Source organism: Gallus gallus, chromosome 4 (genome assembly GCF_016699485.2).
Source record: "Gallus gallus isolate bGalGal1 chromosome 4, bGalGal1.mat.broiler.GRCg7b, whole genome shotgun sequence".
NCBI lineage: Eukaryota > Metazoa > Chordata > Aves > Galliformes > Phasianidae > Gallus > Gallus gallus.
This window is the reverse complement of record NC_052535.1, coordinates 36,519,079-36,536,575: the sequence shown is the minus strand read 5'-3', so window position 1 is coordinate 36,536,575 and position 17,497 is coordinate 36,519,079. Positions and strand designations below refer to the sequence as shown.

Below are 17,497 nucleotides of genomic sequence, written 5' to 3'. Positions count from 1 at the left end.
AATATTTTAGGGTACCTGAAGATGATAAAAGCAATATTTTCCTCTTGTCTCTTCTGACTTTTAAGTTATGGTTATTTTTTGTCATTTTTCAAAATATTTAGAGCACAAGCATACAGGTTCAATGGAAATCTAAGACCCAGAACAGGCATCTATATTTGACAGCTACTGAATGAGTAGTTCAATGGACTTTGTATCTACATGGGGTACACGATCAGAATGGAACAGACCTAACGATATTCTAGCTGAATGCACTGAGAAATAAAACAGACCTGTAAAGACAAAGTACAGCAAGAGCATAATAAAAATAAAAGAAACTACAGAATGAGTATCATATGACGCAGATTAAATCAGAACCACAACCACATAATGCACATAAAACTTGTCACAGGGTGTTAGAAACACCTCACAGCTTACAAATTTTATTGAGTAATAATAACTAAAATGCTGAAAGTGTTGTTGGATGTCTGCAAAATAAATTGTGAAAGGATACAACAGAATTTGACATAGTACCTATCAAAAAGCATGTAAAACTCTACAGGACACAAAACTCCACTGGGCCTAGGATTATTTTTAGAATAAAGTTCAACATTTCCTGGTTTTTTTGGATGTAATTTTTCTCCATTCAATTAGGAATGGATCTGGATGTCCCAAGATAGTAAAATAACTCTTGCTCTTACGAGGTTTCCCCTTCACATTATTCAGATGACCAAGACTGGAATAGTCAAGTCAGCTTCCAAATTGGTAGATGCAAATACAGAGCTGTAGTTTACTACTGAGTCTACTTCTTTCATTTAAATGCTATTTTTATTTTGCAAAACTGCAATCCCATCTGATAATCAGGGATACTCTCTACACCAAGGAATTAGGGCACATTCAGATGTACAGTTCACTAAATCAAGACTGTTACTGGCATCTCTGGAAGGAAAACAATACCTTGAGTATTTTCCTCAACTTCTGTAATTCCCAAACAAATGTTAAATATTATTTTAGCCAGAATTCCAGTATGAGATCTTTTGAATTCATTTTATGTCAGCTTTGATTCCCTTCCATGATCTCATATCATATTCCACTTTTTTTTTTGTTTTCCTGCTCTGTTTTCCATCTGCTGCTGACTTCATTACATTCAAAAGCATTTAATATTCAAGCTAATCAAGAATAAGATGCTGTTTAAAGAAAACCATCTCCTTCATTTAGCTTTTAGCACAATTATAGCATAAGCCCAGACATTCAGTTTAATAATAGCATCATCTGAAGGACTAAACGCATTTTGCAGATATTCATTTACTTATGCTCACACTTCCTTGTGTGAGAAATTATTCCTGCCTTTATTGTTTATACTTGCTTAACGTGCAACAACATTATTTTTCCAGACTATGCTATGAACTGAAACATTTAGACATTTTCCTTAGCAACATATGGGTCTCCAAGAGAGATTTATATAATAATCTGCATGTAAAGGCAGCGCTTGGGCGATATTTTAACACCTGAAGCCAAAATTTTGATTGTTAAAATACTGTGGCTCATAAGCATTTTTTTTTTCCATGTCAAATTCTGCTTTTTGAACAAGCACTATCTGCATGTCTCTCTACCATCGAAGATGAACAGACTGCTGTCCTTTCATATCAACGTTTAGTGAAGCCCCTTGAATGTGGTGGCAGGGTAGCAGTGCCCATTGAGAAGCCCAGCCCAGCATTCTTATCAACGCATACATAAATCAGGACAGCTGGTATGCATGAAACAAAATTTAGAGGGCTTCAAATTTGAATCTGTCATCACCTTCTGACTACCTGCAGTGTAGGAAACTCACCCACACCCTCTCTCCATGCTGCAGGACACATGATTTTCTCCAGTGTTTTACACAGGTGGTAAATTCAGTCTGATCTGGACCAAAGCATGCTGTAGGACCTTGGATCAAGCACAAGAAGGCTGTCCCAGCCATCCATCTCTTACACAAAGAAATACCCACAAATTGCAGCCAGCACTGGGGAAAGATACTTGATGAGTGATGTTGAGGTTTCTAGGGAATTTTTATCAAGGTTAGGGACAGGACTTGAGAAGGTCACAGAATGGCTCAAAGATCAGCCAGATCCAGCCCCTCTGATGTGGGCAGGGTTGCCACCTACCAGATCAGGCTGCCCAGGGCCCCATTCAACCTAGCCTTAAGCACCTTCAGGGATGGGGGAAGGTGTCACATCCTAGATTTGTTTACTCACAAGTTGAGAATTCTTGCTAGAAACTTATTATAAGAGAATACCACCCTGGGCTTAGAGTATACACCAATCAGCCTCTCTGCAGCAGGAGATCTTTGGATTCAGGAATAGTAAACAGCTTTCTCTTGCCATTGTGATCCCAGCACAGGAGTCATGCTGTCTATCTGGATCAGCCATTTTATGCAAACTGATAGGAGAATGAAACGTGATTACAGCCTGGTTAAAAGGCTTCTTAAAACACTCCAAATAGCACTTGAATCCTCTCCTCCCATATCTTGGCTATTAAAAAGACACTGAATTACTGCCAATCACATATTCAAACCAGACAACTGCCACCTAACTCAAATACAGAGTTGCCTGCTGGCAATTTATTTGGAGAGAAAAAAACATAGTAAATTTTTTTTTTTTTAAAAAGAATGAAAAGTCTTCTTCCATTTGCTTTGTTATTGCCTATCTCATCATACTGACATGCTCATCTTGAGGGTCTGAGGGATCTGGTTTTCTCTCTCTCCACCCATTTGATCCTCTGCCCATCCACCAGTGCTGCTGCATTGGTGCCTCCAGCCAGGTGCAACCTGAAGGAGCTGGAAGTACTGTGGACGCTGTAAGAGCCCATCTGCACACTCCCAGAGGAACTCAGTTAGATGATGGCAGGACAGGCATCCCTAGTAATATCCTTCTGGGCCACTCCCAGCCCCATCCACAGCTGCAGCACTCACACAGAGTCCCAGTTTTCTTCAGAACACTTTCAGAGCCCCTGCACAGACATTAGGAAGGAAAACTGCATGAAACTTTTGGCTCTGCTGGATGTGATTTGAAACTGTCTGAAATATTTACTGGGAGCTGAAGCGGTATGTTTGCATTTCACATCACTCTAGAGGAGGCATATGGAATAAGGCTGGAGAGCAACAAAACCCACAGGAGCCACTGCTCGTGTCCCAGCCCAGAGCTCAATGCAGCCTGACAGCCTCACTGTTGCAGACTGCATGCTCCTGCAGTTATCCTTTAGAGAAACAACCCCCTGCCACCCAAACACCAAACGTTATCTTCACAAGTATGATTTAAGCCCACAGAAGTTAATCATATGGTTGGCAATCTACTCTGTAGGACACTGTGCAACATTCACTCAGTCTGAACCCCTAAATCTGAAATTTCTTTTCTCCACACTCCCCACTTAAGCGCAAAACAAACTTTTATTTTCCTCACAGGAAACTGATACATTCCTACAAAATGGAGCTTTACTAGAAAATTTTGGGCTGTGTCTAATTTGACCATTTAGGACACTGTTAGAGAACAACCAGAAGCAGAGTTTGCATAGCTTTCATACTCTCCCAGACCAGATCTTTTAAGATTGGTCCCTAGAGATCACTCTGACTCTACAACCCATAATTGTGTTTAAATGCACACAGGTATTTAGGAACACGGACCTGGAGTTTGTAAACATGGGCAACGTTTTGGGGAATTTTCAGATAGAGTATTGAACTCCTGCTTTATACTTGAAAAATTAAAACTTTTCTACACTTTATTTCACTAGGTGTTATCTTAAACGACACTGGAGTATTTACTCTTGTTTTGAGATTAGGATGACTTTAAGGGCAATCTGATTTATTTAAAGCTTCTGACAGTTAGGCACTTGATTCTTACATATGCTAGAGATGGGAATCACAGAATAGTTTGGTTTGGAAAGGACCTTTAACATTATCTAGTTCCAAACCCCCTGCTATAGGCAGGAACACCTCCCATAGACCAGGTTGCTCAAAGCCCCATGCCGCCTGGCCTTGAATGCTTCCAGGAAGGGGGCATCCACAACCTGACAGGGCAACCTGTTCCAGTGTCTCACCACCCTCACAATAAAGAAATCCATCAAAATATCTAGTCTAAATCTAAAATAATTTCTTCTCATCCTGTCCCTACCTGCCCTTCTAAAAAGTCCCTCCCTAGCTTTCCTGTAGGCCCCCTTCAGGTACTGGAAGGCTGCTATAAGGTCCTCCCAGAGCCTTCTTCAGGCCGAAGAGCCCCAGCCCTCTCAGCCTGTCCTCATAGGGAAGGTGCTCCTAGGAAAGGTTGATTTTGCTAAGTATGCTATTAGAGCCTTTCAGTTTCCAGTTTAATTTTCCTGCACTATCCTTACTATTTCACTAGCATTTCATCACCTACAAACTTGCTTATTAATGTATTGACTTATCTAAGCGTGTTAATCTAAAAAATTGCTATCAAAGGAGCTGCAGAAACTCCTAGAGCTCTCTTCTTTTGCTTTTCTATTACAGCTGTAAGACTATTAGAATTGAAAAATTCTGATTGATTTCACGAGGGACTATTAAATGTCTTAGGAAATATGCTACAGATGTACTTTCTGCCATTTGCTGATCTCTGAAATAGATTTTTGTTTGCTTTTGTTTGGTAACAAGTTATTTAACAGAAATGATATAAGCCTGCTAGGTCAAGCTCTTTTATAAGCAATCGCTATAGCAGCTCCACAGATATCAACTAAGATCTCTCCGCTACCTCTTAGACTTCTCTCACCATTTCCGCTTTGCAGCCTCATTGTCCAAGACATGCTTTAGATCTGAAATATGTGGTGCTTTTTATATATCCCATTCTCACTGCTTCTATTCATAGCTTTCTCTCTGCTACACGTATCCTTTAAACAACCTTACATCCAAACCCATCATTTCCATTTGCTAATGCATCAAAATGTATTTGGGTTTTATTAAAATATGTTAATACATAGAAACGATAGCTGGAAACATTTAAGCAAGAAAGTGAATATATTACCAAGTTCTGTGCCTGAAGCAAGCATGCTCTCCTGTCTCCATCTATTGATCATTAGTCAGAGCCTGCATTTCCCCTGATCTGAGCGTTGTATGCCCTCAGTGCAGCCCACCATACAGTGAGCCTGAAGCTGGCTTCAAAGTGACAGCCAGAGTTTCGGAAAGCTTTGTTGGATGGTGAACTGAAAGTCTCAAAATTCATTGCAGAGATAAGCAGCAAGACAGTGAGAAGGGATGGAGATAACAAAGGAGATGTGTGACTGCATACAGAGAGGTGAGGTGGGCAAAGAAGAAAGGCTCTGAGAGCTGGGAAAAAGTCGGAAGAGCTGGGATCCAAACAGAAGGAATAGAGAGTCAAAAAGCAGGAAGAAAAAAAAGGAAAAGCAAGAGGGGGGAAAAAAGTCAAGAGAATTCAAAAGGAAATTAATGAGTCAAGTTCTTGGAGTCTGTGTAGCTCCCACACGCCCTTGGTATTGTGGTACTATTCATCTCCACAAACCTGGAAATATTACAGAACTTCTATACAAGAAGCACTAAGTTAATGGAGATAAAATGGAGAAATAAGAGCTCACAGGAGCAGAATAAGAGGCACCCAACACCTTTCATGTCTCCTGTAACTACATGAGACCCCTCCAGACACCCAACTACTCTTCTCTGTCAGGCACAAGATTTTTCTCTCTTAAAATAAAAAGATCCCAAAAGAACAGATAATGGCACAGCCATGCCTTTCTACCACAGAAGGGGAGGCAAGACCCAGAGACAGCACAGCAAGGAGCAGTGGCTCTTGCTTTGCATGAGTGAGGAAAGGAGGCACCAGCAAGGAAAGAGATACAATCCATATTTCTATTTCTTCTGGAAGCACTAATTTTTAATGGATATTTTCCAGTGGTTATTTTGAAAAAGGTCTATAGAACTGCATCTGGAAACAAAAGAAAAAACTGCCCAAGTAAATACTTTTGTCATCTTCCCACAGCAAAATGGCTACAAGAAGCAATTTGGATTAAGCAGTAGAAAACTCTTCAAGAATTAGATTTTACTCAGCCCAAACTTTGCTTCCTCAAAGGTTGCACAGAAACAGCACACAGTTGAGAGGCAAGACCGGGAAAGTGTATTCTTAGGAGCTTGTAACCTCCATCAGGAGTCTCTCTTGCTTAATAAAAAGCAATCTCATAGGCCTAAAGGATTACAAGACTTGTAATGTCACATTTATCCCAGTTCCCACTAGATCAAAATAAATGACCACTTGCCAAAGAGGAATGACATGCAAACAGCACATTCAGTTTCTGAAGACAATAGATGTTAATGCAGCAGAGCCACGAGATCTGAGCTCAATGTCACCCTGCAGTAATACAACCTGAGATAATGTACTGCTACTTAAAAATCCCACCACAAGTTACAGACACATGAGGTGAGGTTCACTGTGCTTATAACAACTCAGCACAGCTTGCTTATCCCTCTACGGCTTTTGGTCATTTAAAGATGTTGGTCACACATTTTCTTTTTTTCTTTTTTCTTTTTTTCTTTTTATCTTTTAGAAAGACAAAGTCATAGACGAAAGACTGAGAAAATATTGAGTATAGTTATAGTAATAGCATAAAAAGTAGATCTATGTGTTGGAAAAAAACAGTAAAAGTTTATAATATAGGAAAAAAAATCACCCTACATTGTATTTATATGCTTTATTGTCAGATGCCACATCAGGAACAAAGTCATTCCAACAATGCCAAAAAGATACCCTAACAAAATGGCCCTCAGAACATTTCTGCCCCAAAGGGTTTCTCTCTCAAATCCTTCTCAGGCTTTGCAGCTGATAAACAGAACGGAGAACATCATCTTGTTTTGCTTTTAATTTAGAGAGTAACAAATATATCTACAAAGACATCTCCTGTTCTGCACACTTTACCAAAGTCTGTATTTCACTCATGAGATGGTTCATAACAGCACCCATGAGAGCTTTTTCTCTTTTAGACCTCTCCTCTGCTACCACATAGTAATTACACTCATCACATAAGGAACACACAGAAAACTTTTCCTTTTAAAGGAATATGACACCAGTATCGCTCTGTTAGACCCAAATATGCCTAAATACAGTTACTTTCTTAGAGGTAGCATAAATAGGGATATTTTCAATATCTGTCTCTGTTTAAGTCACTCTTTCTCCCAAGTGCCTCCATAAAACAGAGCACAGCCACCTGAGAGAACTTCAGCAGAAAAACAAAAGTGTTAGGTATAAAGTTTTATTATCCTAATATATTTATGTTCAGCTTTCATAACCACAGACTGCAAATGAACCCTATTTTAAAATTATTTTCCAATTGTCACATTTCTTACTCCCCTTTCCCTTCCAAAATTTCCCACTCCCAAAAAATCCCTACTTCAGGCCAACGCTTGGTGTTTCAGCCATTAATTACTTGCCAGCGCAGACGCAATCAACACCCACATTGCTTAGTTAGTCAGAAATTTGAAGTCTCTCATATGTGGTTGTGTAGCAGTTGGACAGAACAGTATGATGGGAAAAGTGTTACAACAAAGATGTGATGACAGACAGACCACCACAATAGAAAAGTACTATAAAGGAACAGAAGAAGATTGCTCACCTGCATCAGAAGACTCTAGGTTTGTAAGAGAAAGCTTCACCAAAGAGCAATCTCCAGAAAGAAATCCTTCTCAGTGGCAGTCAGCCCTTAAATGAGGTCTATGAGAGGTGGAGCCAGGCTCCACCCCTTCCAGTCACACATCTGAATTGCCTTCACCTGTACTCCCATGGCTGACAGGTCTTTTTCACAGGTGCTCAATCAGTGGTTCAGGCTGTGACTCAGCAGTTCCCATACAAGGTGGTCAGGATTACAGTGCTTAGATGGGACACAGAAACATTTTCACAGAGCTGATCTACCATCAAGATGGGGATGAGCCCCAGAATTTACTTTCTTAGCGTCATCCTAATTAGTCCACTTCTAAACAAAAGAAACCTCAATGGAGATCTCCACCAACAAACCTCTGTCGGTGGAGATGAAGGTTCCTCTCTGGGTCTGTCATGTGGAAAGATAACTACAGGGTTAGAGATGGCCTAAGGTGAGATGAACTTAATGTCTGACCATTAGGGTGAAGCGTGGGAACCCCTCCCATCTCACGCTCAGCCCTCAGAGGGCTGTCAGCATCCTGTTTATAGCAGGAAAAAGTCTGATCTCAGTTCTCTGCAGAATGGTGGTCTACAAGAGTCAAGCAAAATTAGTTCCATAGGGTATATTTTGCCATTCCTTATTTTCTTTTTCTTTATTTTTTCTTTCTGTTTTTATTGCCTTTTCTAGTTGCAAAACATGATCTTATTGTGTTAGGTACTGTACAAAATAAGCCACCAAGAAAAATAGCTTCCCAGCCTAGGCACTCCCAGCCATTCTCTAGAGAAGAAAATTGTCTGTCTACAATAGTTAGGAATGAAAGCTGGACACTTAAATTAGGCCCCCAAAGTTACAGGCAGTGGGAACATTGTTGTAGTTGTGACAGTTTGATGATCTAAGTGAAGCAAGGTTTTAAGAGAAAAGCAAAGAAAGGAAGGGATATAACAGGGTGGGATGCCTAAATAACCTGGCTTTCAAAGGCTTGTCTGAGAGCAAGAAAACTTCAAGATTATTAAAATGTCTCTGAGATGCAATTATGTTTATAAGTGAGATAATCCAAGGGAAAAACATAGCTGGCAACAAGGAAGCTGTAGAAATGAGAGAAAATAAGGACTGTCTGCTCAGCCTAAACATTTTTCCTCCCCCTTCCTTTATTATTATTGTACCTGACTGTTAGAAACTTTAGCTCCTATGCTCATCTTTTGAAGTTAGGCTATACCTTTTCTTTGAGTCTCCTTCTCTGGAGATGTTCAAAACCTGTCCGAATGCCAACCTGTGCAACCTGGTCTAGGAAGCCTGCTTTGGAAGGGGGTTTGGACTAGACGATTTCTAGAGGTCCCTTCCAGCCCTTACAATACTGTCATTCTGTGATGAAGGCACAAAAGTCAGACAAAGACAGATTGTTTTCTGAGAAATACCCTTCCTCTGGTAATGGGTGTGTTCATGAAATTGGTTTATTGTGGGTTATAGTAGTTTTTCAGTTACATCTATGTCATATCTATGATGGTATTTAGATCGCTATAGCATTAATTTTCTCCCTTCTTATTTGGTAGTTATAAAGTAAGGCAAATGAAGGGAAAAAGCATGAAGCAACAACAAAACAGAGTGGCTCAGTGGATAGGCCGTGATCATAGTACACCAGAGACCTAGTACACCTAGGCTTTTCTTAGTGCAATAATAAAGGAGAACATGAAGGCATTTGAAGAAGATGACTGCCTGGAGGGAAAACATCATACCTTGGAGAATGCAGAAATATGTTTAAAAGAGAAAGGAGTTGCACTCTTGCACTGGAAACTCACACCAATGATTTTTCAATTCAGAAATAAGAAAACTATAGGTGGAGTGCCAACTGACCGTTGAGGGGCCTTGAAAACCAATACGGACCCCCCCCCCCCTTTTTTTTTTTTTTGGATGGGAGGTGGGGGTGGATACGGGAGCATTTTCAGTAGAACTGAACGCAGGAAGAGTGCTTTGTAAAATTCAGAGAAAACTGATAAAAACTGCTGTATTAAAGAACTGGAGGTTGTATGGCTAAATCACAGACATGTTAAGAAGGGTAAACTGGAAAAACCTATACACACTTGGATACAAAAATTAAGACGAAATAAACTGATAATGACTGACATCAGAATATAAACTAGGGCAAAGAAAAGCCACAAGAAAGAAAATAGAAAGTAAAACCACGTGGAAGATGTAAAGCTAGCTACTATGGGTTTTATTTATGTTTAACTAAAGCGAGACACCCATGAAAGACATTGGAGCAAAACACACATGTTTAATTTCAGATACGAAGAGCTCAAGCAGGAGAAGCAGAAATGCAAGGTTTTGGAGTCACCAGGTGAATTTCTTTGACTTGAGAATCCCCAGGGATGAGCTACAGACAGAAAATACTATGGTCTCAGAAATAGCATGGCCCACAGAAACTGAACAGACCTGAAAAATTCTCCAAAATAACAGGACTAAGAGGGAGAGCAAGCAACAACAGTCATGGATGGAAGAATGGCCTGTCACCACAGAAGGATGCCACTTAGTGACATCTGAGACTGCTAAAGGGACTGACAGGGATTTACAGATTGTACTTTGAACTTTCATTAGTAACTCAGATGACATTGTGGTGAGAGCACAAGGTGGAAGGCACATTTTAGAGCATGTGGGATGAAACAGAAGGTGAACTAAGATTAAGTTTTCAGGAAATTTTGGAGATAAAAGGAATACAGCACTCATTGGCTTGGTTGTTGGATGAGTACGTGTGCAGATCTATTTTTTGATATGCAGACTGACTCAAATTTTTACTAAAATTGTGAATGGAATAAAGCCAAAATGCACAAAATAAGAAGTTCCACAGGTATTCCGCTCCAGATAAAAATTTCTCTAGAAAATTCAATTGGGATCAAACTGGAATATGTTTTGGAATTCATGGAATTCATGAGTCAGAGGAAGCCTTTTGCTGAGCCCACCTTAAATACTGAGAAAATGAGGCAACAAGAAGACAAGTTTTACGCTTTACTTTTGAAACTACATCCAGAATCTTCCTCATACTCTGTTAACCATCACAGCTCAGTTATTAAACATCCCAAACACCCTGATCCCTAGGCTAATTCAGATAACTAACAGCCTTTTGATAATGCCTGAAGATAAGATCATACTACACTTACAGTGTTTTCTGGACAGATATTTAGCAATCTGCATTTTTTCCCCTGTTGTAAGTTTGTTTAAACCCTAGATATAGGAGCAAAGATAAACAGGATTGAAGAAGAAAATCTTTCTCCAGGCTGGTTATTCTTGAGATTCAAGCAACCTGGAGCCAAGTTGTGATAAGGCTGTTAGAAACATGCTTTGCAAGGAGATATAATCCACTCCCCCCTTAAACTGGCATGTTGACAAACTATGGTACTTTGAACATTATAGTGCCAGAGGATCATGCATTCGTCCTGTCATTATTAACACCACATTGATGGTAAATTGGGCTCAGACTTGGAGTTGAGACTTGCTTTCCAGGAAAAGGCTGCGATACCACAAATAAGACAGAGACAGACCATCCGTGACAAATCAAAGCAAGGATGGCAGGTGAGTTTGGTACCCCTAGGCACCTGTCAACTCCAAACTATAGACCGTAAAGGAAAACGTAATTGCAAAATAAATAAATTGCACCCTCAGCTGTAGGGCTGAACACATCAATGTCTTAAGGGTACTCCTGAACATTATTACTAGTGGAGAAGCAACAGAACTTCTCATCTGTCCAAGAAGCATCACTTCCAGAGGCAGAGAGAAACCAGCGTATGGGCTGATAATTAGTTTCCTATCTAAAAACTTTGCAAAGCAGCTGATCCCTTTGGAGAGAAGACATATAGGAGATTGGAGTGCAGTTCCAACATTTTTATGTGCTCCTGCCTTTTTCATTTCCTATTCCCTTCCACTACAGAACCACAGTACAGGTTCAATATATAAGAAGTCTGCTTGGTTATCACCTGTTTTTGGTGTTCTTTGACTGGCTAGCTGCGTTGCCAGAGATGTCCATAACAAAGATGCATGGACTTGAAAATATTAACTAGGTCTTTCTGTAGTTTGAGGAGTGTATCTGCTAGCAGAACAACAATTTCAATGGCAAGTTGGTAAATAAATCAGATTAATTACCTAGTTTAGGAGTTTTCTGCCCCATCAACAGATGCCATTACTGTTGCAAATGAAGAATAACTATGTCCAGTTATTGATTATTTGTTCTAGCACAGATATGCAAATCACTATTACTCATTTCTTCCTCAGAAAAATCACCTCAGCAAAGCTTTGTTATGGCCTATTCATAGGTAGTTTAAACAATAATATTATTACTGTTAAGAATATTCTCAGGAATGTAAAACTGTCATCCGTAGTCATCTGGGGAAAATGAAAAGCCTCAGCAATTGTTCTTGTGTTTCCAATACAGGTAAAATGACAAGAAAATGAAAATGTCAAGACCAAATTTCTTTTGATACTGTGATGAGTTTTAGGGAGGAAATTTGAATGCACTGGAACTGAGAGAGTAAAATGAGTTTCTTGTATTGCACCATCCAAAAAACATTAATTCTCCTGGCAGTCATCCTCATGTTTCCTAAAAGCTAAATATTTTGCCACACAGTTAAACAGACGGAGGTTACAAATGCATTTTGATTCTATGCAGCCTGGGAAAGGAATTTTCCACTTTGTACTGCTGAGAAAAAATGGAGATGCTATAGGCTACAGTGTCTCGTTCAGAGGAATGAGGTAGGTAGGATAGGGCATTAGGCACTATTATACTCTAGGGAAGAAAGAGCAGACAGGGGCACAATGAAAGCACTTCATTATATTTTAAACGGGAATAGTTCCAAGGATAGGAAAGCCTGTGGTGCTTGTAAAGGATTAAGCAGGGTAATGTGCTTTTTAAGAAGACATAAAGAGGTATGTAATGTGATATGTTTAAGCCTAAATGATTTTCTTGGTGTCCTCAATGAATGTTTAAGCAGGCATGACTTAGGCCTTGGTAAATCCCCTCTGAATAAATAACTTCCCTGAAAATAGGGATTCCTTTGACGGAATGGGATGCATATTTCATAACCTATGCAAAAAGAAAAAAAAAAAAGAAAAACAAAGAAAAGAAAAAAGAAAATCAATTTGAGATACACAAAATACTTAGTAATAATAAAGAAAAAAAAGGAGGCAAAAGTGACAATTTTCTGGAATAATCCAAGCATATGCAGGAATACAGATATCTCCCCAACCATTTTGATTTGACAAAGCAGGAGGACAAACAAGTGAATGCTTCCTTTGCTCTGATATGGATCTTAAACTGCTTTTTGTTGTCCTTTGAGAAAGGAAGAGACAATAACCTATAGAAATTAGAAAAGTGCCTGCACTCTTCAGGCTTTTTCCTTTTTGAGGTATTTAAAACTGCTGTCCTTTCAAGGTAAATCCAACCAGCTGCTGTCTAAAAGGACCTGATGTACATGTGTAAACTGCTGTTTATGTGGATGCTCAGTGATATGTATGCATCTGATTTATGAGAAGAACAGAAGCAATGTATAACAAACATTAGAAACTTAAAATAGTACAATTTTTCCATCCTTTTTTTTCTTCCCTGCCTTACTCTCCCACCAGGAAAAAGAAGTCAATGCTGCAGACATTCTGTTGCAAAATGGGATGATGTAATCACTGTCATTTGGCTACAACTTGCTCTCACTTGCACAGGTGCGATTCAACATGAAGTCTCTGGTCCAGTAAATGCACCGACCTGCTGAGCAAGGGATAAAACGCCAAATACATCAGCATTTGATTCACCTCCCTCTCCCCCTGTTTAAAGATAAGTTCTACTGCTACTTTCCTCTAAATATTTGAAGAACAAAAGTGAGACAAAACAGTGGGATTTTAAGATATAATAAAAATGCTTGGTTAAGCCTTTTCAATAACCTGATGCCTAGCTGCCCGTCTAACCCTGTCATCTTATGACAGCTACTTGCAAACCCTGCTCACCTTGGAGAGAGTGCAGCAGGGCCCAGACATCTCACTGTTATGTGATGCTTTCACACTGGTTAACAAAGGGACACCTGGTGGTTTGTTTTGTCCAGAACTATAATCTGGTTGTGTTAGTAGCCCTGGTGCAGCCTGTTAAATTCATTCAAGGCTCCAAAGAGCATTAAGAAATATATATATATAGGCAGAGGGGACCCACAAATTCTTTCCTGTAAAATGTTGTCTTTCAAGCTATTCTACAGATCACAGTCCCTGCCTTTTATCAATTACCTTTTGTAGAGGATACCACCCATAAGGGTGGTGAAGCACTGGAACAGGCTTCCTAGGGAGATGGCTGATGCCCCGTGCCTGGCAGCATTCAAGAGTCATTTGTATAATGCCTTCAAAAACGCACTTTAACTGTTGGTTAGCCCTGAAGAGGCTGGGTAGTTGCACTAGGTAATCTTTCAAAGTCCCTTCCAATGGAACTATTTTATTCCACTCTACTCTAATTCTCCATGCCTAAGAGTAGCTTTTATCATCACATTCATCTTCCAGCTGAGGGAGAAGTATCTCAAATGACTCTTGAAAGGGACAGTTTCAGTGTTATTTCTTGTGTTTGCTTGTAAATCAACAGAACTTTCTTCCTGAGCAATCCAAATATGATCTCCCAAAAGCTTTCCTGTGAACAGCAGTTGGCAGATAACCTTTCTCTGTGCTCTTCCTGTAAGGGAAAAGGAGAGAAACTGCACACACATAGGTGGGTATGTATATTCTTTGGAATCAAGCCCTTAGGTATTTTAAAATTGGAGTGTTTCTGGCTTGCTCACATACTGCAGCTTGGTTGTTTGACGTCACTTGCAAGTGCTTATTCCTGGGAAGCAGAAACATGGGAACCTGACAAAACCCAGATAGTTTTGATGGTGTAGGTTTTAAGACAGCAACTGCCATGTTTCCAGGAATTAGAAATCAAAGATTATAATCCAGAATTACTTGCCAGTATTACACATCTGTTGTTTTTTTCCAGGTAAAAGCAATTTGTCAACACACCGCTGACTGTATTGAGTGCTATGCTTAGTGTGCTCTGGTTTTTGATTCTCCTGAACCCTCAGTATAATTTGGGAAGGAAAACAGAGGAGGTTTTTATAATACAAAAGGCAAACCCTAGCTTTATCAGTGCTTTGCAAACTGAGCTAAAATGTGTATTCTCAAAAAAAAAAAAAAAAAAAAAAAAGCAGCAATTTTCTCCAGCCAACAGATCTTCAGATTGTTGTCTCTTTTTTTTCTTGCTTTCTCAGCTTATGCCTTTTTTCTAAAGGAGTTTCAAAAGCGCAGCTCCCCATTCAGTCATGCCATTTTGTCCTTCACACCAGAAAAATATGATACTAGTTATACAGAGTGAACTAATGATTGTTAAAACTCCAAGCCACCTTTATAACTTTGTGGTTCCTTTATTATCAAGAGATAAATGTGTCTTAGTCATTCTTTTGAACATAGCCTTTTCTTTTGCGTTTTTGTGTTGTGTGTTGAAACACAGAATATACATGCTGTCCTGGCAAATGGATTCCAGTGAAAATGAAACACAGTTTGCCCCTGTTTTTACAAGTCTTTAAACCAAACTTTAGATAAAGTACAACTTTATGGATATTTGCCCTGATTAATCATCACATTTTCAAATTTAAAATGAAATCTGCAAAACACAGTATTTGACAAGTTTGATTTTAAAACTTAATGGGAAGACATAATGGTAGGGATAAAGTTTATACTTAGTCACCCATTAACCAGTATTCACTCGCACTGACCTGCTTCATGGACTACTGTTCTTACAAACGCTTAACAGAAAGTCAAGGTTTTCAGTGTTGGGAGCCTACAGAAGTAAGTTAATCAACGTCTTGTACTGAAAGTGCTTTGAACTTTGTACAGCACATTGCCAGGCATCTTCTGGCATTAGCAGTGCAGTGATCCTATACTCATTTTGCATCCTGACAAATGCTTTCATCTCTCATACCTATAAATCCTTTTCAGAGTGAACACTCTAGGTACTTACGTTTTAAAATGTAGTTGAAAACAAGTTACCTTGCTGAGAAGTCCCAGTCCTCTATGCTGATACAAAGGGCTTGCAAAAATTGGTATAGAGCATGATCATTATCTGGGTGCCAATGCATCTCTGACAGTTAAAAGCAACAACTAAGCAAATTTTCGTGTTTACAATAGTGAGTTTCCAAAGGAAAGGAAAAAGCAAGTCACAACAATACCTTTTGAATGCCTGCAGTCGACTCCAAGACGTTGTTCTCCGAACCGTTACTTCTGTTAATCATCCGCCACATTTGGGAATACATGCTGTCCCTCTCAAAAGGATTCATGCCTTTCACTCGAACGTGTTCATAGACTGCAGAGTCCAAGACAGTGCCATAAGGAATATCCGTCTGCCTTGAGAGATCCTGGAGAGACCTTAATTGTTGGTGAAGAAAAGAGACATAGGAGACTTAAAGCTGCATTTTCAAGAGGAAGATGCTGCAGGTGAGAAAAGGGTAACATATAAAGAGATGGCTGTCAAGCCAGTTTCTTTTGCTGTTTTTTTTTTACTAATTTGCTTTTTTTTAAAAGACAACCTGAGTCTGAATTTTTTTGTGGTTTAAGACACAAGGAGGAATATGAAATGAAAGGAAGGGATGGAAAAAATGAAAATGAGTGGAAAGATAACAACAAAAAGAGCAAGAGGATCCTGTCAAATGCTGAGAGCTCCTTTGTGCAGGGGCAAAGGGGAGAAAGAAGTGTTTCAGACCAGCCACACGTAGCCAATTAACTCTATTAAATTCTCTTAACGGCCAAACTCACCAAAACCAGCTTTCTGAGCTACTGGGTTATGTGGCAAAGAAGAGCTTTTTAGTGCAATTCCCACACTGAACAATGCACCCACTGCACATAGCAGATTGCATCCTACACAGTTTTCAGCAATGTGATGATTTCTCCTACAGTTTCATGAAATGCCTCTGTATTATGGTTCACATTACTCTCATAATTTGCTCTACTTTACATATTATTACATATTATGTATAGTGTATAATATTACATATTATGTAGTCTTATTTGTTCCCTATAAACAAAAATATTAACTAGTTTAGAAGTTTCTAAAGCATCTCAAATACAAATTTGTCAACCCTGCTTTGGCCTTAAAAAAAATAAATCTCTCTCTCTCTCTCTCTCTCTCTCTCTATATATATATCTCTTCATAGTCTTTTAAGTCTCCTTACCTCCTGGCCTTTATTTTTCTGTCCTACAGAATTACTCTCCCATACCTTTGTTTCTTTAATGGCATTCATTAAAGTTTCAAAATAACTACTGCAATACATCTAGTGCCTAAAATCCATTACAGCTTTCCTGGTACAAATTAACTTTGTATAAACTGCACAGATCTAATGGATGACACCTAAGGACAAATCAAGCATTTGAGTGCTGTCTTAAGGCAGGTTATAGCAAACTGTAAAAGCTCTTTGCAGCTGCAGAAAATGCAAACTCAATGGTAAGAAATTAATCAAATTCCAAGATGCATTTTTGAAACGAGTAAATTTAGAGTCTAGAAAAAGGATATTGCGTAGGAAAAAAAAAGGAATTCTTAAAAGTGCCAGAGATGACATCAAAGTCAACACATCTTGAAGGACATGTATGCCACTGAGCACAACAGAAGGGAAGAAAAGAAGGAAGAAATCAATAGAGCCCAATGGCAAGGTTTTAGAGGTTCACTAAGTCAAAGAATAATCCTTTGAAATTTAGACATATAGGCCAAGAAAAATATTGAACAAGAGCTAAATTCTAAGTAGATTACATATAGCAACTATTAGAGAGGGATAAATTAAAAAAATTGAAAATCCATTATAAAATCCAAAATCCTCTTCTCTGTCTCCAACAAGATGGTATTCCTCTTCAAGAACAGAAA

At 39.1% G+C, this 17,497-nt stretch overlaps 1 protein-coding gene and 1 long non-coding RNA gene across 15 annotated transcripts in view; one reads left to right on the top strand and one right to left on the bottom strand.

The window, feature by feature from the left end:
• The window catches only part of GRID2 (glutamate ionotropic receptor delta type subunit 2), a 696,754-nt gene that overhangs the window by 74,080 nt on the left and 605,177 nt on the right, over positions 1–17,497 (bottom strand). For all 6 annotated transcript variants that reach the window (XR_212218.5, XM_015276600.4, XM_420483.8 and 3 more), the window contains one exon: positions 15,816–16,011. Coding sequence is in view for 5 of the 6 variants with exons in the window: in XM_015276600.4 (XP_015132086.1) it covers positions 15,816–16,011 (196 nt within the window). In the remaining variant the exon portion in view is untranslated. The remainder of the gene's footprint in view (positions 1–15,815; positions 16,012–17,497) is intronic.
• Positions 15,922–17,497, top strand: part of LOC107051766 — a 71,127-nt gene continuing 69,551 nt past the window's right edge. For all 9 annotated transcript variants that reach the window (XR_005859402.2, XR_005859401.2, XR_005859400.2 and 6 more), the window contains exon 1: positions 15,922–16,080. This is a non-coding gene — a long non-coding RNA (uncharacterized LOC107051766). The remainder of the gene's footprint in view (positions 16,081–17,497) is intronic.